The sequence below is a fragment of the Homarus americanus genome, unplaced genomic scaffold, assembly GCF_018991925.1.
Source record: "Homarus americanus isolate GMGI-L3 unplaced genomic scaffold, GMGI_Hamer_2.0 scaffold23578, whole genome shotgun sequence".
Lineage (NCBI taxonomy): Eukaryota > Metazoa > Arthropoda > Malacostraca > Decapoda > Nephropidae > Homarus > Homarus americanus.
In genome coordinates, this window is record NW_024733231.1 from 8,785,366 (window position 1) to 8,811,814 (window position 26,449).

At 41.6% G+C, this 26,449-nt stretch overlaps 6 protein-coding genes across 6 annotated transcripts; 3 read left to right on the top strand and 3 right to left on the bottom strand.

Moving 5' to 3' along the window:
* Nucleotides 1-2,111: 2,111 nt before the first annotated feature.
* On the top strand, nucleotides 2,112-3,376 carry LOC121869717 (adhesive plaque matrix protein-like). Its single transcript, XM_042371278.1, has 3 exons — nucleotides 2,112-2,154; nucleotides 2,638-2,883; nucleotides 3,049-3,376. Exons 1-3 carry the CDS (start codon nucleotides 2,149-2,151, stop codon nucleotides 3,316-3,318), a joined length of 522 nt encoding a protein of 173 aa, XP_042227212.1. The 5' UTR covers nucleotides 2,112-2,148; the 3' UTR covers nucleotides 3,319-3,376.
* A 2,334-nt stretch (nucleotides 3,377-5,710) lies between these two features.
* LOC121869716 (cuticle protein 7-like) lies at nucleotides 5,711-7,011 on the top strand. The gene is made up of 3 exons (XM_042371276.1): nucleotides 5,711-5,786; nucleotides 6,272-6,517; nucleotides 6,684-7,011. The coding sequence occupies exons 1-3, from the start codon at nucleotides 5,781-5,783 to the stop codon at nucleotides 6,951-6,953; spliced, it is 522 nt and encodes a 173-aa protein (XP_042227210.1). The 5' UTR covers nucleotides 5,711-5,780; the 3' UTR covers nucleotides 6,954-7,011.
* Nucleotides 7,012-9,618: 2,607 nt separating this feature from the next.
* Nucleotides 9,619-10,873, top strand: LOC121869718 (DNA-directed RNA polymerase II subunit rpb1-like). Its single transcript, XM_042371279.1, has 3 exons — nucleotides 9,619-9,644; nucleotides 10,134-10,379; nucleotides 10,545-10,873. Exons 1-3 carry the CDS (start codon nucleotides 9,639-9,641, stop codon nucleotides 10,812-10,814), a joined length of 522 nt encoding a protein of 173 aa, XP_042227213.1. The 5' UTR covers nucleotides 9,619-9,638; the 3' UTR covers nucleotides 10,815-10,873.
* Nucleotides 10,874-12,306: 1,433 nt separating this feature from the next.
* LOC121869724 (DNA-directed RNA polymerase II subunit RPB1-like) lies at nucleotides 12,307-13,408 on the bottom strand. The gene is made up of 3 exons (XM_042371286.1): nucleotides 13,368-13,408; nucleotides 12,783-12,962; nucleotides 12,307-12,655 (listed from the first exon to the last, which is right to left on the bottom strand). Exons 1-3 carry the CDS (start codon nucleotides 13,371-13,373, stop codon nucleotides 12,368-12,370), a joined length of 474 nt encoding a protein of 157 aa, XP_042227220.1. The 5' UTR covers nucleotides 13,374-13,408; the 3' UTR covers nucleotides 12,307-12,367.
* A 4,918-nt stretch (nucleotides 13,409-18,326) lies between these two features.
* On the bottom strand, nucleotides 18,327-22,425 carry LOC121869725 (cuticle protein 7-like). Its single transcript, XM_042371287.1, has 3 exons — nucleotides 22,385-22,425; nucleotides 21,862-22,023; nucleotides 18,327-18,657 (listed from the first exon to the last, which is right to left on the bottom strand). The coding sequence occupies exons 1-3, from the start codon at nucleotides 22,388-22,390 to the stop codon at nucleotides 18,370-18,372; spliced, it is 456 nt and encodes a 151-aa protein (XP_042227221.1). The 5' UTR covers nucleotides 22,391-22,425; the 3' UTR covers nucleotides 18,327-18,369.
* Nucleotides 22,426-24,655: 2,230 nt separating this feature from the next.
* On the bottom strand, nucleotides 24,656-25,760 carry LOC121869461 (cuticle protein 7-like). Its single transcript, XM_042370812.1, has 3 exons — nucleotides 25,672-25,760; nucleotides 25,170-25,349; nucleotides 24,656-24,987 (listed from the first exon to the last, which is right to left on the bottom strand). The coding sequence occupies exons 1-3, from the start codon at nucleotides 25,675-25,677 to the stop codon at nucleotides 24,700-24,702; spliced, it is 474 nt and encodes a 157-aa protein (XP_042226746.1). The 5' UTR covers nucleotides 25,678-25,760; the 3' UTR covers nucleotides 24,656-24,699.
* Between the last annotated feature and the right edge of the window lie 689 nt (nucleotides 25,761-26,449).

The following is a 26,449-nucleotide window of genomic DNA, read 5'->3' on the forward strand; positions in this document are numbered from 1 at the left end:
AGGAAGGACTTAAATACTTAAAAGCTCCCTAAAACAATATCGTGTCCCTCTTCTTACTAGTCTTGTTATTGTAAACTCGACCACTGATAATAATTTCCCTTGCTGACTTGAGTGTAGACCTTCCTGATGGTGGTGAAGTGATGACTAATTTTAGTGAGTGTTTGTAATGTGTTTTGTCCTTACTCGTGAGGAAGGTGTTAAGGGGTGAGGGTGAGAGAGGAGGGCACGGGGCGGTGGTACGAGGGTGACAGTGAGAGGGGAAGAGCACTTAGTCTTATAAATATAGACTGCGTGGACGTGTCTCACATGAGGTACATAGAAGAAAGAATAAAATTAGAAGAGTAAGAAGAAAGAAGAAAGAAAAAAGCAGGTCCAGCCAAAACAGCAGAAAGGTAAAGTGACCATTAATCCCAACACCAGGCAGCCACACACCACCCACACCTTCCTACACCCATGTTGTAACCTCCTACACCTTCAGTCAACACCTTCACCGGTCACTAAGCCTGGCAACTCTTTGAACATTCATACTCAGTCACCATGTAGTACAGTGAAACTCTACCGAGGATTTACACTATTTCTAATCAACTTAATTCTCCTAGATGCTATAGAAATGGTTAGTCTTATTACAGTATTATAACGATAAGTCAGGTTAATCACTAGGCCTCAGTTCATGTGCAACTATTTGCATCGTTACACTGCAATAATGTTACACTGCAACACCTTGTTACAATGTAACACTCTGTAACACTACAACACCCTGTAACAAGGCAATACCCTGTAACATCGCAACACCCTGTAACAAGCCAATACCCTGTAACATTGCAACACCCTGTAACATTGTAACACCCTGTAACACTACAACACCCTGTAACACTAGGACATACTGTAACATTGCAACACCCTGTAACACTGCAACACCCTGTAACATATCATAATACACAAGTAGAAAAGTAACTTGTATCAACATATTCTCACAGCTATTAAGAAAAACACAATATTTATAAAGTAATCATAAACTCTATATTTGTTAGGAAGTAGATGTGATGTGTTATAGAGTGGTAAAGTGCCTCTCTACCCTCGGGAACTGAGGAACTGACTCTCCCTCACCTAGACCTTTATCAACATCATGACATTTACTTTCATTGGTCGTCTGTTTATTTTTTCTTACTCATTTGTCTTTTTCCTCTATGGTTATCATGTATTGGTTATCATGATTTGTGGTCATCATGCACTGTGGCTATCGTGCAGTGTGGTTATCATATAGTGTGGCCGGATTCAAGAACAATCACACACTCTCCCTTCTCTCGTTGCCATTCACTCACTCGTTTCTTGTTTTCGTAAATGACTTTCCGAAATAAACATCTGATGGTCTGAAGACAATAGCTTGAACCGCTTAGACCTAAAAAAACAAAAGGGCAATAATTATTATATCGAGAGACAGAGACACTTCGACGTATTCCATAATTGACTTAACTAATGATTGTGTTAATTAGCTTTTGGAGACGCAACAAGAGAAGCACAGTTGAGGGTGTGTCCTGACATTATAAGTCTATTACCTATACTCAAGCTAGGCTGACACAGTACACCGTGGGGTTTGTGAATCAACCCAAGGCGTCAGTCGTATGGGTCTGGCGTCATATATCACAGATAGGTTGAGACATATAACTTCTCCTGTGGTTTGGAGATTTGTGAGTCAGTTGTGTTTTTACGAGGTGATGGTGATATGGTTTTACTACTGGTACTGTCTCACTCCTGTTATCAGTCACTTATTACATCCTGAGACACGATAACTATCAACCCAGTGTGATAGCCATCCTAGCAACGCATACAGATATAATGTGTTGATCCCCGTAAAGAAAAACAAAGACGGTCATAAGAAAGTACATGTTCGTTGCTGACCAAAATATGGGTATTATAGAGTGAGTCGAGGTGTTTGGTGCAGTTCACAAGGCTAACGATCTGGTAGTAAGAGGGTGAAGAGGGCGTGGCCTATGACAGACCAGGGGCAGGACCCGCCCACCATGGAACCCAAAACACATCCCCCCCTCACTTTCAGCTCCCGACCTCCTCCCTCACCATGGCACTGAGTGAGTATATAAGTGGGAAGCTCTGGCAGTCAACAACACAGTTCCTCTCATCTCCCACAACATGAAGGTGAGCCAAGACTACACTAGTACATCCTATAGAGTGACGTTATTCATATATCATGTTACGATCGTAATATTTGCCGTAACACAATGTACTACAATATCACTTCTTTGCATAGTAGTTACTTCGACTTATATCAGATAGCATTTCAGTGTGAGTCCGGACGTTGAGAAAAGGATTAAATACATAAATGGTAAATCGAGTTAGACTCGATGTTAAACTAAAATAAGGATCGTTTTAAAGTACTGAGTTAAGTTTCATCTTGCTGCCTCTAGGAAATTATGAGAACTGAATATTATGTAGAGTAAAAACCTTTTTCTTTACATTTTAGCAAATTGCGTAGTAGCTAAAAAAAAATGTTAGTTCAGGTCTATATTACTGCATCAGACATAGGAAAGAGAAACTGTATTATGTGAGGCTGGTGCTTCTAAAATGTTGGTGTTGTGGTGGTCCCTGACTGAATATTACGTCCGCTGTTCCTCTACACAGGTCGTTTTTGCTCTCACTTTGGTGGCTGTCGTTGTCGCTGCCCCGTCCAGGCCCCGCTATGGTCACTCCCCAATTCCCTCCTACAGGCCTGCCCACTACAGGCCTGTTCCATCATACAGGCCCACTCCATCATACAGGCCCACTCCATCCTACAAGCCCACTCCATCCTACAGGCCCACTCCATCCTATAGGCCCACTCCAACCTACGCCCCAGCTCCTTCCTACAGGCCTGCACCATCATATAATGTAAGTCCCCTTATTAGTTTTATATTTTCTCTCAAGCAAATATAAAGTTATTCTGTCATACAAAGACTGTAAATATAATAATGCATTACAGGGTTCAATAGATGTGTTGCGAAGTAGAATATTTGTCCATTATATATAATAATATTTTTATTGAATCTTCCCCAGACTGTTCCTCACTACACCTATAACTACGCCGTGAAGGACGACTATTCCGGTAACGACTTCGGCCACCAGGAGAACCGTGACGGCTACGACACCCAGGGGTCGTACTCTGTGCAGCTTCCCGACGGTCGTCTGCAGACTGTGACTTACAATGTCAACGGAGACTCTGGCTACGTGGCCCAAGTCTCTTACCAGGGAGAGGCTCAGTACCCCCACTACCAGCCATCCTACTCCCCCGCCCCAGCCTACACACCCACACCCTCCTATGGTTAACTGATAACATATTACCTTGTTCATATTTATTCCTGACCAATAAAACGCAAGAACTTTACCCAGAAGTTATCTTTCCCTGATGTAGTGTGTAAGAAGGACAATTATCCACACAGCTATCGCCAGTCACTTAAATGGTGATCAGCTGCTAGTTACAAAAATATATGAAGTTTGTAGCTTTTAAGTAAATATAATCTTTACTGACCCAATTAGCGTACCTTACCCAATCTAAACTAACCTAGCCTAACCTAACCTTACCTTATCCTAATAATTCAGGTACACTTTGGTCTACAGTACATTGTGATATTGAAAAACGTCTTAAATTAAATAAAATCAATGATATAATTTACTAACTAATTTCCATTAAATTATATCATGTCATTTTTCCTACTAGTCTTGTTATTGTAAACCCGACCACTGATAATAATTTATCCTGGTGACTTGAGTGTAGACCTTCCTAATGGTGGTGAAGTGATGACTAATGGTAGTGAGTGTTTGTAATGTGTTTTGTCCTTACTCGTGAGGAAGGTGTTAAGGGGTGAGGGTGAAAGAGGGTGACAGTGAGAGGGGAAGAGCACTTAGTCTTATAAATATAGACTGCGCGGACGTGTCTCACATGAGGTGCATAGAAGAAAGAATAAAATTAGAAGAGTAAGAAGAAAGAAGAAAGAAGAAAGAAAAGAGCAGGTCCAGCCAAAACAGCAGAAAGGTAAAGTGACCATTTATCCCAACACCAGGCAGCCACACACCACCCACACCTTCCTACACCCATGTTGTAACCTCCTACACCTTCAGTCAACACCTTCACCGGTCACTAAGCATGGCAACTCTGTGAACATTCATACTCAGTCACCATGTAGTACAGTGAAACTCTACCGAGGATTTACACTATTTCTAATCAACTAAATTCTCCCAGATGCTATAGAAATGGTTAGTCTTATTACAGTATTATAACGATAAGTCAGGTTAATCACTAGGCCTCAGTTCATGTGCAACTATTTGCATCGTTACACTGCAATAATGTTACACTGCAACACCTTGTTACAATGTAACACTCTGTAACACTACAACACCCTGTAACAAGGCAATACCCTGTAACATCGCAACACCCTGTAACAAGCCAATACCCTGTAACATTGCAACACCCTGTAACATTGTAACACCCTGTAACACTACAACACCCTGTAACACTAGGACATACTGTAACATTGCAACACCCTGTAACACTGCAACACCCTGTAACATATCATAATACACAAGTAGAAAAGTAACTTGTATCAACATATTCTCACAGCTATTAAGAAAAACACAATATTTATAAAGTAATCATAAACTCTATATTTGTTAGGAAGTAGATGTGATGTGTTATAGAGTGGTAAAGTGCCTCTCTACCCTCGGGAACTGAGGAACTGACTCTCCCTCACCTAGACCTTTATCAACATCATGACATTTACTTTCATTGGTCGTCTGTTTATTTTTTCTTACTCATTTGTCTTTTTCCTCTATGGTTATCATGTATTGGTTATCATGATTTGTGGTCATCATGCACTGTGGCTATCGTGCAGTGTGGTTATCATATAGTGTGGCCGGATTCAAGAACAATCACACACTCTCCCTTCTCTCGTTGCCATTCACTCACTCGTTTCTTGTTTTCGTAAATGACTTTCCGAAATAAACATCTGATGGTCTGAAGACAATAGCTTGAACCGCTTAGACCTAAAAAAACAAAAGGGCAATAATTATTATATCGAGAGACAGAGACACTTCGACGTATTCCATAATTGACTTAACTAATGATTGTGTTAATTAGCTTTTGGAGACGCAACAAGAGAAGCACAGTTGAGGGTGTGTCCTGACATTATAAGTCTATTACCTATACTCAAGCTAGGCTGACACAATACACCGTGGGGTTTGTGAATCAACCCAAGGCGTCAGTCGCATGGGCCTGGCCTCATATATCACAGATAGGTTGAGACATATAACTTCTCCTGTGGTATGGAGATTTGTGAGTCAGTTGTGTTTTTACGAGGTGATGGTGATATGGTTTTACTACTGGTACTGTCTCACTCCTGTTATCAGTCACTTATTACATCCTGAGACACGATAACTATCAACCCAGTGTGATAGCCATCCTAGCAACGCATACAGATATAATGTGTTGATCCCCGTAAAGAAAAACAAAGACGGTCATAAGAAAGTACATGTTCGTTGCTGACCAAAATATGGGTATTATAGAGTGAGTCGAGGTGTTTGGTGCAGTTCACAAGGCTAACGATCTGGTAGTAAGAGGGTGAAGAGGGCGTGGCCTATGACAGACCAGGGGCAGGACCCGCCCACCATGGAACCCAAAACACCTCCCCCCCTCACTTTCAGCTCCCGACATCCTCCCTCACCATGGCACTGAGTGAGTATATAAGTGGGAAGCTCTGGCAGTCAACAACACAGTTCCTCTCATCTCCCACAACATGAAGGTGAGCCAAGACTACACTAGTACATCCTATAGAGTGACGTTATTCATATATCATGTTACGATCGTAATATTTGCCGTAACACAATGTACTACAATATCACTTCTTTACATATTAGTTACTTCGACTTATTTCAGATAGCATTTCAGTGTGAGTCCGGACGTTGAGAAAAGGATTAAATACATAAATGGTAAATCGAGTTAGACTCGATGTTAAACTAAAATAAGGATCGTTTTAAAGTACTGAGTTAATTTTCATCTTGCTGCCTCTAGGAAATTATGAGAACTAAATATCATGTAGAGTAAAAACCTTTTTCTTTAAATTTTAGCAAATTGCGTAGTAGCTAAAAAAAATGTTAGTTCAGGTCTATATTACTGCATCAGACATAGGAAAGAGAAACTGTATTATGTGAGGCTGGTGCTTCTAAAATGTTGGTGTTGTGGTGGTGGTCCCTGACTGAATATTACGTCCGCTGTTCCTCTACACAGGTCGTTCTTGCTCTAACTTTGGTGGCTGTCGTTGTCGCTGCCCCGTACAGGCCCCGCTATGGTCACTCCCCAATTCCCTCCTACAGGCCTGCCCACTACAGGCCTGTTCCATCATACAGGCCCACTCCATCATACAGGCCCACTCCATCCTACAGTCCCACTCCCTCCTACAGGCCCACTCCAGCCTACAGGCCCACTCCATCCTACGCCCCAGCTCCTTCCTACAGCCCTGCACCATCTTATAATGTAAGTCCCCTTATTAGTTTTATATTTTCTCTCAAGCAAATATAAATTTATTCTGTCATATAAAACACTGTAAATATAATAATGCATTACAGGGTTCAAATGATGTGTGGCGAAGTAGAATGTTTGTCCATTATATATTATAATATTTTTATTGAATCTTCCCCAGACTGTTCCTCACTACACCTATAACTACGCCGTGAAGGACGACTATTCCGGTAACGACTTCGGCCACCAGGAGAACCGTGACGGCTACGACACCCAGGGGTCGTACTCTGTGCAGCTTCCCGACGGTCGTCTGCAGACTGTGACTTACAATGTCAACGGAGACTCTGGCTACGTGGCCCAAGTCTCTTACCAGGGAGAGGCTCAGTACCCCCACTACCAGCCATCCTACTCCCCCGCCCCAGCCTACACACCCACACCCTCCTATGGTTAACTGATAACATATTACCTTGTTCATATTTATTCCTAACCAATAAAATGCAAGAACTTTACCCAGAAGTTATCTTTCCCTGATGAAGTGTGTAAGAAGGACAATTATCCACACAGCCATCGCCAGTCACTTAAATGATGATCAGCTGCTAGTTATAAAAATATATGAAGTTTGCAGCGTTTATGAGAATAGAATTTTTACCAACCAAATTAGCCTATCTTACCCAAAATAAACTAATCTAACCGTAACTAACCTAACCATACCTTACCTGATTCAGGTATAGTTTAGTCTACATTATGAGACTAAAAAACGTCTTTAATGAAAAAGAACCAATTTCATCATTTGTTGACTGATTTATATTAAATCATGTCAGGAAGGACTTAAATACTTAAAATCTCCCTAAAACAATATCGTGTCCCTCTTCTTACTAGTCTTGTTATTGTATACTCGACCACTGATAATAATTTCCCTTGCTGACTTGAGTGTAGACCTTCCTGATGGTGGTGAAGTGATGACTAATGGTAGTGAGTGTTTGTAATGTGTTTTGTCCTTACTCGTGAGGAAGGTGTTAAGGGGTGAGGATGAAAGAGGGTGACAGTGAGAGGGGAAGAGCACTTAGTCTTATAAATATAGACTGCACGGACGTGTCTCACATGAAGTTCAAAGAAGAAAGAATAAGATTAGAAGATTAAGAAGAAAGAAGAAAGACAAAAAAAGAAGAAAAAAGCAGGTCCAGCCAAAACAGCAGAAAGGTAAAGTGACCATTAATCCCAACACCAGGCAGCCACACACCACCCACACCTTCCTACACCCATGTTGTAACCTCCTACACCTTCAGTCAACACCTTCACCTGTCACTAAACATGGCAACTCTGTGAACATCCATACTCAGTCACCTTGTAGTACAGTGAAGCTCTACCGAGGATTTACACTATTTCTAATCAACTTAATTCTCCCAGATGCTATAAAAATGGTTAGTCTTATTACAGTATTATAACGATAAGTCAGGTTAATCATTATGCCTCAGTTCATACGGGAGGAAGACATCGATCTTGCTATGTTGACTTCAGAGACGACTTGGTAATACTGCAACACCCTGTAACACTACAGCTGCCTGTAACACTGCAACACCTTCTAACACTGAAATACCCTGTAACACTGCAACAAACTGTAACACTGTATAACCTGCAACACTGCAACACCCTTTAACACTGCTACACCCTTAACACTGCAACACCCTGCAACACTGGAACACCCTGTAACACTGCAACACCCTGTAACATTGCAACACCCTGTAACCCTGCACCACCCTTTAAAACTGCAACACTGCGACACACTGTAACACTGCAACACCCTGTAACACTGCAACACCCTGCAACACTGGAACACACTGTAACATTGCAACACCCTATAACACTACATACCCTGCAACACTGGAACACACTGTAACACTACAACACCCTGTAACACTGCAACACCCTGTAACACATTATAATACACAAGCAGAAATGCCACTTGCATCAATATTTTCTCACAGCTATTAAGAAAAGCACAACATTTTTAAAATAATCATAAGTTTTATATATATTAGAAAGTAGATGTGATGTGTTATAGAGTGGTAAAGTGCCTCTCTACCCTCGGGAACTGAGGAACTCACTCTCCCTCACCTAGACCTTCAGCATCAACGTGACATTTACTTTCATTGATTTTCCATGTTTGTTTTTGCATTTAAGTTTTTTCCTCTGTGGTTATCGTTTAGTGGTTATCATGATGTGTGGCTATCATGTAGTATGGTTATCAGGCAGTGTGGCTTTCATATAGTGTGGCCGGATTCAAGAACAATCACATACTCTCCCTTCTCTTGCTGTCATTCACTCATTCGTTTCTTGTTTTCGTGAATGACTTTCAGAAATTAGTCATCTGGTGGTCTGAACACAATAGCTTGAACCATTTAGATATAGAAAAACAAAACAGAAATAATTATTTTATCGAGAGACAGAGGCAGTTCGACGTATCCCATAATTGACATAACTAATAACTGTGTGAATTAAATTCTTTTCGATGCACCAAGAGAAGCACAGCTGGGATTGTGTGTCCTGACAATAAGATCAACATTCAAGCTAGGCTGACACAAACCAGGGCGTCAGTTACATGGGCCTATATAGTGTCACATATCACAGACAGGTTGAGACATTTAATTTCTGCAGTTTGGAGATTTGTGAGTCAGTTTAGATTTTTATGGGCAGGTGATGGTGATGTGGTTATACTACTGGTACTGGCTCACACCTGTTATCAGTCACTTATTACATCCTGGGTCCCGATAACTATCAACCTAGTGAGATAATCAACCCATCAACGCACACTGATACACTGTGCTGATCCCCGTAAACGAAAACAAAGGCAGTCATAAGAAAGTACATGTTAGTTGCTGACCAAGACATGGGAATTAAAGAGCGAGTCGAGGTGTTTGATGCAGTTCACAAGGTTAACGATCTGGCAGTAAGAGGGTGAAGAAGGCGTGGGTCATGAGATACAAGGAGCAGGACCCGCCCACCAGGGGACTCAAAACACCCCCTCCCTCCCTCCATCCCTCCCTCTCCCGGCCCCCTCCCTCACCATGGCACTGAGTGAGTATATAAGTGGGAAGCTCTGGCAGTCATCAACACAGTTCCTCTCATCTCCTACAACATGAAGGTGAGCCAAGACTACACTAGTACATCCTATAGAGTGATGTTATTCATATACTTACGCTACGATCGTAATATTTGCTATAACATAATGTACTACAATATTACTTCTTACATAAATTAGTTACTTCGAGTTGTTTCAGATAGCATTCCAGTGTGAGTTTGAAGCTAAAAAACGGATTACATAAACAGTGCGAAGACTTATACTCGATGTCAACCTAAACTAAGGAATGTTTTAAAATACACTGCTTAATTACGTTACAGGAATTTTACTGGCTGTAGGAAATTCTGAAAACTGAAGTATCGTGTAGAGCAACAACCTTTCTCATTATACTGTTTGACAAGTTTCGAAGTAACCAAAAGAATTATTTAGTTAATTAAATAATTATTGCACAAAAAATGAGAAACTGTATTATGTGAGGCTGGTGCTTCTAAAATGTTGGTGTTGTGGTGGTGGTCCCTCACTGAATATTACGTCCACTGTTCCTCTACACAGGTCGTTCTTGCTCTAACTTTGGTGGCTGTCGTTGTGAGTGCCCCTTCCAGGCCCCGCTATGGTCACTTCCCAACTCCCTCCTACAGGCCTGCCCACTACAGGCCTGCTCCATCCTATAGGCTCACCTCATCATACAGGCCCACTCCATCCTACAGGCCCACTCCATCCTACAGGCCCACTCCATCCTATAGGCCCACTCCAACCTACGCCCCAGCTCCTTCCTACAGGCCTGCACCATCATATAATGTAAAGTCTCCTTATTAGTTTTATATTTTCTCTCAAGCAAATATAAAGTTATTGTCATACAAAACACTGTAAATATAATAATGCATTACAGGGTTCAAATGATGTGTGGCGATGTAGAATGTTTGTCCCTTATATATATTAATGTTTTTATTGAATCTTCCCCAGACTGTTCCTCAGTACAACTATAACTACGCGGTAAAGGACGATTACTCCGGTAACGATTTCGGTCACCAGGAGAACCGTGATGGCTACGATACCCAGGGGTCGTACTCTGTGCAGCTTCCCGACGGTCGTCTGCAGACTGTGACTTACAATGTCAATGGAGACTCTGGCTACGTGGCTCAAGTCTCTTACCAGGGAGAGGCACAGTACCCCCATTACCAGCCATCCTACTCCCCCGCCCCAGCCTACACACCCACACCCTCCTATGGTTAACTGATAACATATTACCTTGTTCATATTTATTCCTGACCAATAAAATGCAAGAGAATTTACTTATTATTAACTTATCCGAATGTTATATCTAAATTGGACATATGCCTCAACACCACTATTAGCCACAGCCAGATAAGTTTATTCAGCATCTGGAAACCTCCAGGAGCCAAAGGGTTAAGTGATTTTCATTTTAAACAAGAGAAAGTAAAAGTTGTTCCCAAAGGCCTGATATCAATGCAGATGCAACTAAGGCTATTGCATTCAAAGAGGTAGTTTGGCCGGCACTGTACCTCATCACCTTTATTCCTTTACTGTAAAGATTGTCGCAAGTTACTCTTTCTGAGTTGAGTGGTCTCCGAGGACACGAGGCTAGTCCTGCATCCATTCGGACGTAATACTTGTGAAATTTATGTAAAATATATTATGATAGAGTAGTTTTGTTGGTTGTTGCTTAGGACGTCGATAAGAAGCGCCAAGACAGTGTCGTCATGCTGAGTCTTACAGTAGATGTTTCTTGTACAGGTTATTGTTACACTGTCTGGTGGCCTCCGCTGTGGCTTTCCCACCCACGTCCTGTCATGGTTATTCCTCTGCTCCTTCCTACAGGCCAGCCCAATACTACACCTCACCCACCCCGTCCTATCAACCACCTTTATTGACACCATTGTTGTATGCACGAAAGACTTCAGGTCATTCGTATACTGATTATTTTCTCTAAGGACCTCTGAGTATGACTAACTATTCCCTGGAGGACGAGTAACCCTACAATGGCGACACCCAGAAGTCTTATTATGTACTACAATATTCTACAATCATGGGCAGAGTATCGTAAGTAGTTGTATATAGGGTGTCCCCGTAAAATGTCCCTGCCTCCCTCATTCCCTGCCTCCCTCCTTGCCAGTTCCCTCCCTCCCTCCCTCCAACTCATAGTGTCTCAGGGAGCAGGCCGAGAGAGAGGCAGGGAGCAGGCAGGGAGGGAGGGAAACAGGGACATTTCTCTGGGATACTCTATATATTGTCATAATCCTGTACTGTACGTGTCTCTTGTTATTATACTCAACCATAATGATATTCACGGACAGTTCTTCGATTACTGATATTGTTTTTTTTTTGTTTTTGTTTTTTATAAATTAAATATAATTCATATGATTTTATACATTTCATTTTTTGTTCCATAATTAGTCACTATAGGTTAAAGAAGTGATGTGTCCGAGTGGATGTATTACTCGGTTCCTGTTCAAAAAGTTCCTCTCGGGAGACCCCCATTCCACTTAGTTGTGAATGGGTACACAACTTTATATTTAGACAAGTGAAGGTGATCACGTGCAGAGTCAGCTAAACTGTGCATAATAGGTGACATAGTCAGCATGTCGTATCTCCACTATGGGTCCATCTTTCAGTATCGAGAGTTTTAGTTGAACGGATTGTGATGGCGGTGTAGAGGTCATGCATAACCGGAAGGTATGTCACATGGATGAGATAAAAGTTAATAAAACTTTATGAAACTTTATTAGTCAGAAATAAATATGATCACGGTGATATTACATTATCAGTTAGCCATAGGCGGGTGTGGGTGTGTAGCTTGGTGCAGGTCTGTAGGCTGGGGCGGGGGAGTAGGATGGCTGGTAGTGGGGGTACTGAGCCTCTCCCTGGTAAGAGACTTGGGCCACGTAGCCAGAGTCTCCATTGACAGTGTAGGTCACCTGCTGCAGACGACCGTCGGGAAGCTGCACGTAGTACGACCCCTCGGTATTGTAGCCGTCACGGTTCTCCTCGTGGCCGAAGTCGTTGCCGGAGTAGTCGTCCTTCACAGCGTAGTTGAAGTTGTACTGGGGAACAGTCTGGAGAAGATTCATAGTGGGTTAATAAACTGGAATATGTACAATGACTTATAGTAAAAAAAGAATATTTCCTATTCATAGATTAAAAATGATTGAGAAAAGACATGAGACTATTAAGGTGACTTACATTATAAGACGGAGCTGGACTGTAGGACGGGGCAGGCCGGTAGGAGGGAGCTGGAGTGTAGGATGGAGTGGGCCTGTAGGATGGAGTGGGTCTGTAGGATGGAGTGGGCCTGTAGGACGGGGTGGGCCTGTAGGACGGAGCAGCCAATACCACACCCACCAGTGTTAGAGCAAGAACGACCTGTGTAGAGGAACGACAGACATATTTCAGTAAGCCACGACCACTAGCTGCATATAATGCACTTTCTACTTTTTATTCTGTGTGTTGTAATATCATTAATAAACCATATTATTAATGCAAACCTATATCAGCTTCTAGGAAATTATCAAATGATAACAAAATAAGCAGTGACTTTGCTTTTTCTTATCTGTTCTACATAATTTCCTACTTACAAGGCGTCTCATTATAAATGTATTTCAGGTATAGATACTGGCTCTTTCTCTAACATAATATAACAACGTTTAGTAACAAATAACCTCAAATAACTCTGGCACTGAATTATAACAAATGGCTTTCCAATATATTACACTTTGATATAACTAAAGTTTACAAAGGAGTTGGAGCACTGTTGTGTCACTGCTTCACCTTCATGTTGTAGGTGGTGAGAGTTTGAGTGATGCTGGTCGTCCATAGTTCCTCGCTTATATACTCACTTTTCCTCAAGGCTAGTGAAGGTTTGGGGAGGGGGTGAAGCAGGGCGGTGTTCTGAAGCCTCCGAGGAATGACAAGTAGGCGTGTCTTACCTCGAGGTTAGTCTCCTGCCACGCCCATTGACCGGGGGTCCTTAACTTTCCATCCCAGCCAAAGTACTCTGAATACTCTATAATTTTCATAGAATGGTTGGTATGCGAGCCACTTAAGCATTGGCCGAATTTGTTCATATTGTTACGAACCCCTCCACCAATTGTCATGATCTACCTACCCAGCACTACGAACCACGCCATCTATTGTCCTGATCTACCTACCCAGCACCACGAGCAACGCCATCTAGGGACGAGACACGAGTATGACTCGTCTTAGTTACCACTCCGGGGTTTCCCTTCTCCATATCCTGGTTGTTGCGTCACTTCCTCCAAGTCTTCTTTGTCAGCTCGAGTTCGAGGTGAGAGCACTACACTCTGGGAAGTGACCACAGGATCACCTATCGTCTAAACCTACGGCACAGTGACTACCTACCGTCTTCTACAGCCATCTCAGCTCCTCACTTAAGTATTTGTAATCTTGTATTGCCTCTCCCACCTCCACCTTGCTTCACGATTGTTTTATGTTGTATTAATATGTATATACTGTTAATGTTTAGGTTAAGTTTGGTTAAGGGTAATTTATAGGAAGCTGAATATTTTGTTAAGGAATTTATGGTACTATATAATCCATACTCCTGATCGCAGGAAAGCTTCACAACTTGTTCACATTAATCTCATGAAACTTTACCATTCCAGGCAGTCAGAGGAAGACGTCCCAGAGGCTATAAGCTTGCCTGTATTGCATACGGTTTTGTCAGGGCCGGAGCCGGAGACAGATGACATGGATCTATTGGAGAATTTAGACTTCCCTCTACCTAAAGAAAACCCTGCTAACAGTCACATACTCAACAACTTGGATGAGTATTTTTCTGTTCTGAATCCATCTCAAGCAAAAGATCTCACTAAGTTATTATCAACATTTCCTAAAGTCACGTCAGACCTCCCAGGGTTTTGCAATATACTTAAACATGATATTAAGCTAATCTCAGATGATTTACAACCCATTAGGCAATCAGCCTATCGACTAAATCTACAAAAAAGAGATTATGGAAAAGGAGGTAGACTTTTTGTTAAAACATAACTTAGCTGAGCCTAGTACCTCCCCCTGGGCTTCACCTTGCCTTCTCATTCCAAAACCCGATGGCACTTTTCGTTTCTGTACCGATTATCGTAAAGTGAACCAGGTCACTGTCTTAGACTCCTACCCTTTACCTTTGATTGAAGATATAATAGACAGCATAGGCTGTGCCAAATTTATATCTACCGTGGACCTGTTGAAAGGATATTATCAAGTGGGACTCACGGATAGGGCAAAAATAATCTCGGCATTTATAACTCCATTTGGTCTTTTTCAATATTTGGTTATGGCGTTTGGCTTTTCTAATGCTCCGGCCACATTCCAGAGGGCCATCAACTTCCTAATTCAGGACCTAGGTGGGACGTTCGCCTACCTGGATGACCTGGTGGTGGTGTTGGACGGTTGGGGCGAACATCTGGTGCGTTTGGAGATACTGTTTGCACGACTGCAAGAGACTGGATTCACCATAAACCTGGCTAAATCTACTTTTGGCTGGGCCTCAGTGACTTACCTGGGACATATCGTTGGGCATGGTATGGTGAGACCCAAGGACGCAAAAGTTAGAGCCATCTTGTCCTTCCCCCACTCCAAGGACGAGGAAGGAACTCGTGCGCTTCCTGGGGATGTGCAGCTACTACCGTCGGTTCTTCAGTAACTTCTCCAGCGTGGCCGGACTCCTCACAGACCTTACCAGTTCTACGGTCCCTTACATCTGGAACCAGAGGTACGACCAGTCTTTCCACCGCCTCAAAGCCTTCCTTGCCTCCAAGCCTGTAGTCCACCCCCCTGACTACACCTTGCCCTTCCATCTGCAAATCGACGCTAGCGGTGTCGGAGTGGGGGCTGTGCTCCTACAACCCGACCCAACCACTGATGTCCTTCACCCTGTGGCATACTACTCCGCCAAGTTGAAAAAACATCAGACCAACTACTCGACCATAGAGAAGGAGGCCCTGGCTCTGGTGTTGGCAATAAAGAAGTTTGAATGTTACCTCCAGTCTTGCCCACAAACAACCCTAGTCTTCACCGACCATAACCCACTCACGTTCATCCAAACCAACAAGACTCCAACCAGCGAATCCTCCGCTGGGCTCTCCTCACCCAGCCCTATAACCTACAAGTCCGGCACATAAAGTGGGTGGACAACCTGATTGCAGACTCCTTATCCCGAGCTCCAGTGGAAATGCAGCAGCTACTCTCCAGACGCACCAGGTGATCACCTCCTTCGTGCCCGCGCTAAGGAGGTCTTTGGAGGGGGGGTGTGTTACGAACCCCTCCACCAATTGTCCTGATCTACCTACCCAGCACCACGAGCAACGCCATCTAGGGACGAGACACGAGTATGACTCGTCTTAGTTACCACTCCTGGGTTTCCCTTCTCCATATCCTGGTTGTTGCGTCACTTCCTCCAAGTCTTCTTTGTCAGCTCGAGTTCGAGGAGAGAGCACTACACTCTGGGAAGTGACCACAGGATCATCTATCCTCTAAACCTACGGCACAGTGACTACCTACCGTCTTCTACAATACTCAGCCTTACTCGTCAGCCATCTCGGCTCCTCACTTAAGTATTTGTAATCTTGTATTGCCTCTCCCACCTCCACCTTGCTTCACGATTGTTTTATGTTGTATTAATATGTATGTACTGTTAATGTTTAGGTTAAGTTTGGTTAAGGGTAATTTATAGGAAGCTGAATATTTTGCTAAGGAATTTATGGTACTTTATTATACACAACGAAAACTCGCATCCTTTGTCTACCCTTTTATAGTCCGATTGTCTTTGTTTTTTTATTGTTGTTACCTGTTGGGATCTGGGTGGACTTAACTATATTCTAAATCCCCAACTCGTAACAATATGTTATTCATGTAACGAAAATATTTTTATTTTCTGATATGAAGGTGATTCAGTAATAATGTACGAGAATAACTATTGAAGCAGAACAAAATAACCAGACACAAAACATAACTTTATACAGTAATGTTATGAGTTCCTAAGACTTTCTGATTCAACTTTCCTAAGCCCTGGTCTTCAAGCTTCTTAAGTCCTGTTTATTCAAGCTTTATAAGTCCTGGTATTCTAACTTCCTAAGTCTTGGTATTCAACCTTCTTAAGTTCTGGTATTCAAGCTTCCTAAGTCTTGGTATTCTAGACGTAATACAGACACTTGCTTTCCTGTGTACAGTACGTCGGAATATCTCGGGATATTATTAGCATTCCAAGAGGCAGTGTTTCAGTATATTCAAGAATGAGATTAGATACACCTTTATGATATTTAGATTCTACATAATGAGAGATATTAAATGACAACGGATAATCGTACCCAATTAAGTAGTAAGTGGGGACCGCGAAGGTGACGTCACAGCAACAAAATATTCGCCATCGGTACAATTGTAGGGATTTCTCACTATAATTACTCTAATTATACGTATTTTGAGCAGAAATTAGTGAGATTTTCACTGTATGTTACGTAGTTTTAGTTGACATGCATTCATTTTCTATTGGGTTAATCTGAAAAGTCGCAACATACTGTAGGTACTTAGGACCACTCTACTGCAGCCTGCGCATATTTACGTTAAGAGTTCATAGCACAGGTACTAATTTTTTCTACCAGCTCAGAATGTCCGGCCAAGAACGTGTCTTTGATCCTCGTCTTGACCTCATTTACGCACTGTCCTTGGTATCGAGTGATGTTGAGTGATATCTGATGTTGGTAATTTTCTTATAACTTTCCCCAAATCTAACAAAGTGGGTGAGAGAGATCTTAATCTAAAAGAATAACTGAAAAACCAAAGCCAATCATGATGGCAGACGACCAAAGTATAGAACGAAATATATATATTGGTGAAGCAGAGGAGGGGATTGTGTGTTGCTTCAGCTAGGAAGGAAAGATTATCTGATCCAACTTCTCTTCACACCTTCAAGTTTTGTTCTTCCTCCACGTCCTCCTGAGCAAAGAAAAAAAACCTCCGTCATCAACATCAGACGATAAGGTGATGCTGGAATTTCGCCTCAACACGCAAATGTTGGCGAGTACAAATTTACGTCTATATTTTGTTTTAATGTATTTATGGGGAGTTTTCTTTTAGTTGTGTATTTAGTGATTTTTAATATTGGTTTATTGAGCAATATATCTTTTTTATCTGGTTCGGTTTAGTTCGTTATCTCAGGTGTCCTAAAATCAACTCCCATGTATTCACCCTCGCTTGATTACGCGGTCAGTGGGAAAAAATCGCTCCTTCTATACGAACTCTTTGCACTACTCACCACTTCCGCGGAACACATCCCTTCCGTATAGTTAGGACTGCCAATACTGGGAAATACAGAAATATTAGAAGTTGTAATCTTAGATCCTTCCTCCTCCCATTTACACTTAAGCTTTTACACACGCATTTTATACCTGGTGCCTGAAAATCTGATCCATTTTTTCCTAACTATTCTTTTTACTGTTTTTTTTCGTAATCTGTCTCTTCGTGACCTTATTGCCATTACTTCTCTATTTTTTGTTAGTGTATTTAATATAATCTGGTGACTGGATACTTTTTGGGAACAGACGTAAAACGCCCCTAACATCGCGTCCGCCAGATAATTTTTACGAAGAGTAATTTATCAGATATTTTTATACGAAGTTGGACACAAGACTATATCAGGAACGTAGCGGCAGAGTATACTAAACGTTTCTTGTCAGCAATTGATTTCAGGCAACTAAAGGGTACAGGAAAATACAATTTATCTCGAAAACTTTATATATAATTTTCCAGGGAATGACAGTTAGCCATAGGCGGGTGTGGGTGTGTAGCTTGGTGCAGGTCTGTAGGCTGGGGCGGGGGAATAGGATGGCTGGTAGTGGGGGTACTGAGCCTCTCCCTGGTAAGAGACTTGGGCCACGTAGCCAGAGTCTCCATTGACAGTGTAAGTCACCTGCTGCAGACGACCGTCGGGAAGCTGCACGTAGTACGACCCCTGGGTATTGTAGCCGTCACGGTTCTCCTCGTGGCCGAAGTCGTTGCCGGAGTAGTCGTCCTTCACAGCGTAGTTGAAGTTGTACTGGGGAACAGTCTGGAGAAGATTCATAGTGGGTTAATAAACTGGAATATGTACAATGACTCATAATAAAAAAAAAATTTTCCTATTCATAAATTAAAAATGATTGAGAAAAGACATGAGACTATTAAGGTGACTTACATTATAAGACGGAGCTGGACTGTAGGACGGGGCAGGCCGGTAGGAGGGAGCTGGAGTGTAGGATGGAGTGGGCCTGTAGGATGGAGTGGGCCTATAGGACGGGGTGGGCCTGTAGGACGGGGCAGCCAATACCACACCCACCAGTGTTAGAGCAAGAACGACCTGTGTAGAGGAACGACAGACATATTTCAGTAAGCCACGACCACTAGCTGCATATAATGTACTTTCTACTTTTTATTCTATGTGTAGTAATATCATTAATAAACCATATTAATAATGAAAATCTATTTCAGCTTCTAGGAAATGATCAAATGATAACAAAATAAGCGGTGACTCTGCTTTTTCTTATCAGTTCCACATAATTTCCTACTTACAAGGCGTCTCCTATAAATGTATCGTTTAGTAACAAATAACCTCAAATAACTCTGGCACTGAATTATAACAAATGGCTTTCCAATATATTACACTTTGATATAACTAAAGTTTACAAAGGAGTTGGAGCACTGTTGTGTCACTGCTTCACCTTCATGTTGTAGGTGGTGAGAGTTTGAGTGATGCTGGTCGTCCATAGTTCCTCGCTTATATACTCACTTTTCCTCAAGGCTAGTGAAGGTTTGGGGAGGGGGTGAGGCAGGGCGGTGTTCTGAAGCCTTCGCGGAATGACAAGTAGGCGTGTCTTACCTCGAGGTTAGTCTCCTGCCACGCCCATTGACCGGGGGTCCTTAACTTTCCATCCCAGCCAAAGTACTCTGAATACTCTATAATTTTCATAGAATGGTTGGTATGCGAGCCACTTAAGCATTGGCCGAATTTGTTCATATGTTATTCATGTAACGAAAATATTTTTATTTTCTGATATGAAGGTGATTCAGTAATAATGTACGAGAATAACTATTGAAGCAGAACAAAATAACCAGACACAAAACATAACTTTATACAGTAATGTTATGAGTTCCTAAGACTTTCTGATTCAACTTTCCTAAGCCCTGGTCTTCAAGCTTCTTAAGTCCTGTTTATTCAAGCTTTATAAGTCCTGGTATTCTAACTTCCTAAGTCTTGGTATTCAACCTTAAGTTCTGGTATTCAAGCTTCCTAAGTCTTGGTATTCTAGACGTAATACAGACACTTGCTTTCCTGTGTACAGTACGTCGGAATATCTCAGGATATTATTAGCATTCCAAGAGGCAGTGTTTCAGTATATTCAAGAATGAGATTAGATACACCTTTATGATATTTAGATTCTACATAATGAGAGATATTAAATGACAACGGATAATCGTACCCAATTAAGTAGAAGTGGGGACCGCGTAGGTGACGTCACAGCAACAAAATATTACCCATCGGTACAATTGTAGGGATTTCTCACTATAATTACTCTAATTATACGTATTTTTAGCAGAAATTAGTGAGATTTTCACTGTATGTTACGTAGTTTTAGTTGACATGCATTCATTTTCTATTGGGTTAATCTGAAAAGTCGCAACATACTGTAGGTACTTAGGACCACTACTGCAGCCTGCGCAACTTTACGTTAAGAGTTCATAGCACAGGTACTAATTTTTTCTACCAGCTCAGAATGTCAGGCCAAGAACGTGTCTTTGATCCTCGTCTTGACCTCATTTACGCACTGTCCTTGGTATCGAGTGATGTTGAGTGATATCTGATGTTGGTAATTTTCTTATAACTTTCCCCAAATCTAACAAAGTGGGTGAGAGAGATCTTAATCTAAAAGAATAACTGAAAAACCAAAGACAATCATGATGGCAGACGACCAAAGTATAGAACGAAATATATATATTGGTGAAGCAGAGGAGGGGATTGTGTGTTGCTACAGCTAGGAAGGAAAGATTATCTGATCCAACTTCTCTTCACACCTTCAAGTTTTGTTCTTCCTCCACGTCCTCCTGAGCAAAGAAAAAAAACCTCCGTCATCAACATCAGACGATAAGGTGATGCTGGAATTTCGCCTCAACACGCAAATGTTGGTGAGTACAAATTTACGTCTATATTTTGTTTTAATGTATTTATGGGGAGTTTTCTTTTAGTTGTGTATTTAGTGATGTTTAATATTGGTTTATTGAGCAATATATCTTTTTTTATCTGGTTCGGTTTAGTTCGTTATCTCAGGTGTCCTAAAATCAACTCCCACGTATCCACCCTCGCTTGATTACGCGGTCAGTGGGAAAAAATCGCTCCCTCTATACGAACTCTTTGCACTACTCACCACTTCCGCGGAACACATCCCTTCCGTATAGTTAGGACTGCCAATACTGGGAAATAAAGAAATATTAGAAGTTGTAATCTTAGATCCTTCCTCCTCCCATTTACACTTAAGCTTTTACACACGCATTTTATACCTGGTGCCTGAAAATCTGATCCATTTTCTTTCCCAACTTTTCTTTTTACTGGTTTTTTTTTTCGTAATCTGTCTCTTCGTGACCTTATTGCCATTACTTCTCTATTTTTTGTTAGTGTATATAATATAATCTGGTGACTGGATACTTTTTGGGAACAGACGTAAAACGCCCCCAACATCGCGTCCGCCAGATAATTTTTATAAAGAGTAATTTATCAGATATTTTTATACGAAGTTGGACACAAGACTATATCAGGAACGTAGCAGCAGAGTATACTAAACGTTTCTTGTCAGCAATTGATTTCAGGCAACTAAAGGGTACAGGAAAAAACAATTTATCTCGAAAACTTTATATATAATTTTCCAGGGAATGACAGTTATCCATAGGCGGGTGTGGGCGTGTAGCTTGGTGCAGGTGTGTAGGCTGGGGCGGGAGAATAGGATGGCTGGTAGTGGGGGTACTGAGCCTCTCCCTGGTAAGAGACTTGGGCCACGTAGCCAGAGTCTCCATTGACAGTGTAAGTCACCTGCTGCAGACGACCGTTGTCGGAGTAGTCGTCCTTCACAGCGTAGTTGAAGTTGTACTGGGGAACAGTCTGGAGAAGATTCATAGTGGGTTAATAAAGTGGAATATGTACAATGACTCATAGTAAAAAAAAAATTTTCCTATTCATAAATTAAAAATGATTGAGAAAAGACATGAGACTATTAAGGTGACTTACATTATAAGACGGAGCTGGACTGTAGGACGGGGCAGGCCGGTAGGAGGGAGCTGGAGTGTAGGATGGAGTGGGCCTGTAGGATGGAGTGGGCCTGTAGGACGGGGTGGGCCTGTAGGACGGAGCAGCCAATACCACACCCACCAGTGTTAGAGCAAGAACGACCTGTGTAGAGGAACGACAGACATATTTCAGTAAGCCACGACCACTAGCTGCATATAATGCACTTTCTACTTTATATTCTATGTGTAGTAATATCATTAATAAACCATATTATTAATGAAAATCTATTTCAGCTTCTAGGAAATGATCAAATGATAACAAAATAAGCGGTGACTCTGCTTTTTCTTATCAGTTCCACATAATTTCCTACTTACAAGGCGTCTCCTATAAATGTATCGTTTAGTAACAAATAACCTCAAATAACTCTGGCACTGAATTATAACAAATGGCTTTCCAATATATTACACTTTGATATAACTAAAGTTTACAAAGGAGTTGGAGCACTGTTGTGTCACTGCTTCACCTTCATGTTGTAGGTGGTGAGAGTTTGAGTGATGCTGGTCGTCCATAGTTCCTCGCTTATATACTCACTTTTCCTCAAGGCTAGTGAAGGCTGGGGAGGGGGTGAGGCAGGGCGGTGTTCTGAAGCCTCCGAGGAACGACAAGTAGGCGTGTCTGACCTCAAGTTTACTTCCCTGTCACGCCCATTGACCGGGGGTCCTTAACCTTCCACTCCAGCCAAAGTACCTTTAATACTCTATAATTTTCATAGAATGTTTGGTATGTGAGCCACTTAAGCATTGGCTGAATTTGTTCATATCTGTTATCCATGTAACGAAAAAAACCCATATTATCTGATGTGAAGGTGACTCAGCAATAATATATGAGAATAACTATTGGAGATGAACAACATAACCAGACACATAACATAAAATTGTACTGTAATGTTATGAATATCTACGACTTGTTGATTTAGTGATAATTTTATTCCTAATAAATTTCATCTGCACAAAGAATGACGTGTTAGACTTAATTAAATAAGACCAGTATAAATAAGCATAATATATAAATTCCCTTAGTTCACCAGATATTACAGGACCATTCAACAGTAAACACTCAGTTGGATCATAATTCTAATCATCTGTGCACATTACGACTCAGTAAACTTAAATAATAACGTGACCTTCCCTGAATTTAATCCAGTACTATAAGCTTTCCTTTCATCGTCGGTCAAGCTTCCTAAGTCCTGGTATTCAAGACGTAATCCAGACACTTGGCCTCCAGTGCAAAGTACGTCAAAACATCGCAGGATATTATTAATATTCGAAGAGGCAGTGTTTCAGTATATTCAAGAACGGGATAAATTACGCCTTTATATTTAGATTTTTATATCATTGAAGAGATTAAATGACAACGGATAATCGTACCCAATACAGTAGCAGCGGGGACCGTGAAGATGAGTGGGTACTGCGAAGGTGAGTGGGTACTGCGAAAGTGAGTGGGTATCGCGAAGGTGAGTGGGGATCGCGAAGGTGAGTGGGGATCGCGAAAGTGACGTCACAACAACAAAATATTCACCATCGGTCCAGTTATAGGGATTTCTCACTCTAATCACTCTAATTATACGTATTTTTTGTATAAATTAGTGATATTTTTCACTATATGTTACGTAGTTTTAGGTGATATGCATTTATTTTTTATTGGGTTAATCTGAAAAGTCGCAACCCAGCTACGTTGGACCACTCTACTGCAACCTGCGCCACTCCACAATAATACAGTAGTTCGCTGCACAGGTGTTATTTTCGAAGAACCCAGGATGTCAGGCCAAGAACGTGTCTCTGACCCTCGTCTTCACCTCATTCACGCACTGTCCTTCGTATCGAGTGGTATTGAGTGATATCTGATGTTGGTAATTTTTTTATAACTTTCCCCAAATCTAACAAAGTGAGTGAAAAGAGATCTTGATCAAAAAGAATAACTGAAAAACCAAAGCTAATTATGATGGCACACGATCCCAGTATAGGAGGAGGCTGTGTGTCGCTACAAAGAGGAAGAAAAGATAATCTGTTCAAGCTTCTCTTCACACCTTCGAGCCTCGTTTTTCATCCACGTCCTCTGGTGAAGCTCAATCATCTAGGAGACAAACTTCAGAAGCACAGTTGCCAATTTGAGCAAAGAATATACCTCCGTCATCAACATCATACGATCAGGTGATCCTGGAGTCTCGTCTCGACACGCATTGGTTGGTTAGTACTAATTTACTTTGATGTTCTGTTTTAATGTATTTATTGGAAGTATTCGTTTAGTTATATATTTAATGATGTTTGATATTGGTTTATTGAGTAATATGTCTTTTGTATCTTGTTCGGTTAGTTCGTTATCTCATGTATCCGAAAATCAACTCCCATGTACTCACCCTCTCTTGATAACGCTGTCAGTGGGAAAAAAGTGCTCCCTCTGCCTAGGAATTACAGGCATTTTATACCCGATGCCTGAAAATTTGATACATTTTCTTTCCCACCAATTTTTTTTACTGTTTTTCATAATCTGTCTCCTCCTGACCTTATTGCCCTTACTTCTCTAGTTTCCGTTAGTGGATATAATATAATCTGGTGACTTTGATAATCGCGGATACTTTTTGGAAATGGCGTAAAACGCTTCCAACATCGTGTCCGCCAGATAATTCGACTAAGAATAATTCATCAGGTTTTTCATTTCAAATTGGATACGAGTATATTAAACGATTCTTGTCAGCTAATGATGTCAGACAACTATAGGGTACAGGTAAAAACAATTTGATCTCGAAAACTTTATTTATAATTTTTACGGGAATATCAGTTAGCCATAGGAGGGTGTGGGTGTGTAGCTTGGTGCAGGTCTGTAGGCTGGGGCGGGGGAGTAGGATGGCTGGTAGTGGGGGTACTGAGCCTCTCCCTGGTGAGAGACTTGGGCCACGTAGCCAGAGTCTCCATTGACAGTGTAAGTCACAGTCTGCAGACGACCGTCGGGAAGCTGCACGTAGTACGACCCCTGGGTGTCATAGCCGTCACGAGCTTCCTCGTGGCCGAAGTCGTTGCCGGAGTAATCGTCCTTCACGGCGTAGTTGAAGTTGTACTGGGGAACAGTCTGAAAAAAAAGGATTATTAAATAATTAATGTGTATAATTTTAGCCCAAAATTCGATAAGGACTGGTTCATATTGTGATAAATTTTCAAAACGGTTCAGTTTATGGTTTACATATTTTGTTATTTACTCAGAAATTATTAAATATACATTAGAAAGACCTTGTAAAGACACAAGTGACTTACATTATAAGACGGGGCAGGCCTGTAGGAGGGAGCTGGGGCGTAGGTCGGGGCAGGAGTGTATGATGGAGTGGGCCTGTAGGATGGGGCAGGCCTGTAGGACGGGGCGGGTCTGTAGGACGGAGTGGGCCTGTAGGACGGGTCAGCCACAACCACACCCACCAGTGTTAGAACAAGAACGACCTGTGTAGAGTAACGATAGACATAATGTTCAATAATGGACGACCTTCACCACATGTCTCATTTACTGAGCTGCCGGATTGATATATGAGACAAACATTCTACAGAAGTTTACCATCCAATAATTTTTAATTTCATAGTCGTAATTTTTAATGCGGTTTTAGTGCCACCTTAAGATTAACCATCCTCACGTTTACCTAACCTAACCCCACCAAGTGCCTTTAGTGTATTTAATCATCAGGTGAAATAAACTACAAAGATTTATCATCACGTGATCTGAAACTGAATACAGACGAATATGCTCAGTGAAGTAGTTTTAGTTCACCTTCATGTTGAGAGGAACAGTGATGGAACATTGATAGTGATCGCTATGCCTCCTGGCTTATATACTGACTTTACCAAGGTCGGGGGGAGAGGAGGGGGAGGGAGAGGTTGGGGGAGAGGAGGGAGAGGGAAGGAAGGGAGACAGGGGGGTGTTCTGGAGACTGACAGGTGGGTGGGTGGGTCTCGCCTCACGTCTTACACTACTACCACGCCCACCTATCCAGACAACTTGAACTTTCCACTCGAAGCAACAAATTCCTTCAGCACTCCATAATTTTACAGAATGGTTGACAGTGCAGTTGTTGCAAAGAATGTGAAATATATTTTTCCTTTAACCATAAGAATGATACTACTACTACTACTACTACGACTAATAATAATAATATACCCATCATCATCATCATACTATCCCTACACTTTAAGCCGTAATTCCTCCTCTACACTAAACACAAAACAGTCTTACACAAATCCCTTCCTCTTACAACCTACATTTCTTTATCGGCAGCTATGAAAGTGAATCAGTTATGGTCGATGCGTTATCTGGTGAGCCAAAACATAAGATCTAAATCAAATCAGAACAAGATCTCGTATTGTTAGGAGTCTATGAATTATGGATGACAGAGTGATTTTACGTGTAGTTACTCAGTGTTGACCTGATCGATTGTGTTTCTGAAATGTTTATCTGGTTCTGCTACAGATTGGAATACGTGTATATTAGGCACCCCAACTTATTTCAACTGCTGAGTAAACACCCTAGCACTACCTTAAGGGGTTTGTTT

Excerpts from the sequence above, each read along its gene's own strand:
- LOC121869716 (XM_042371276.1), top strand. Across the intron at positions 6,518-6,683 it reads GCCCTGCACCATCTTATAAT|ACTGTTCCTCACTACACCTA; the intron begins GTAAGTCCCCTT and ends AATCTTCCCCAG.
- LOC121869724 (XM_042371286.1), bottom strand. Across the intron at positions 12,656-12,782 it reads GTCCAGCTCCGTCTTATAAT|ACTGTTCCCCAGTACAACTT; the intron begins GTAAGTCACCTT and ends AATCTTCTCCAG.
- LOC121869725 (XM_042371287.1), bottom strand. Across the intron at positions 18,658-21,861 it reads GTCCAGCTCCGTCTTATAAT|ACTGTTCCCCAGTACAACTT; the intron begins GTAAGTCACCTT and ends AATCTTCTCCAG.
- LOC121869461 (XM_042370812.1), bottom strand. Across the intron at positions 24,988-25,169 it reads GGCCTGCCCCGTCTTATAAT|ACTGTTCCCCAGTACAACTT; the intron begins GTAAGTCACTTG and ends CTTTTTTTTCAG.
- LOC121869717 (XM_042371278.1), top strand. Across the intron at positions 2,884-3,048 it reads GGCCTGCACCATCATATAAT|ACTGTTCCTCACTACACCTA; the intron begins GTAAGTCCCCTT and ends AATCTTCCCCAG.
- LOC121869718 (XM_042371279.1), top strand. Across the intron at positions 10,380-10,544 it reads GGCCTGCACCATCATATAAT|ACTGTTCCTCAGTACAACTA; the intron begins GTAAAGTCTCCT and ends AATCTTCCCCAG.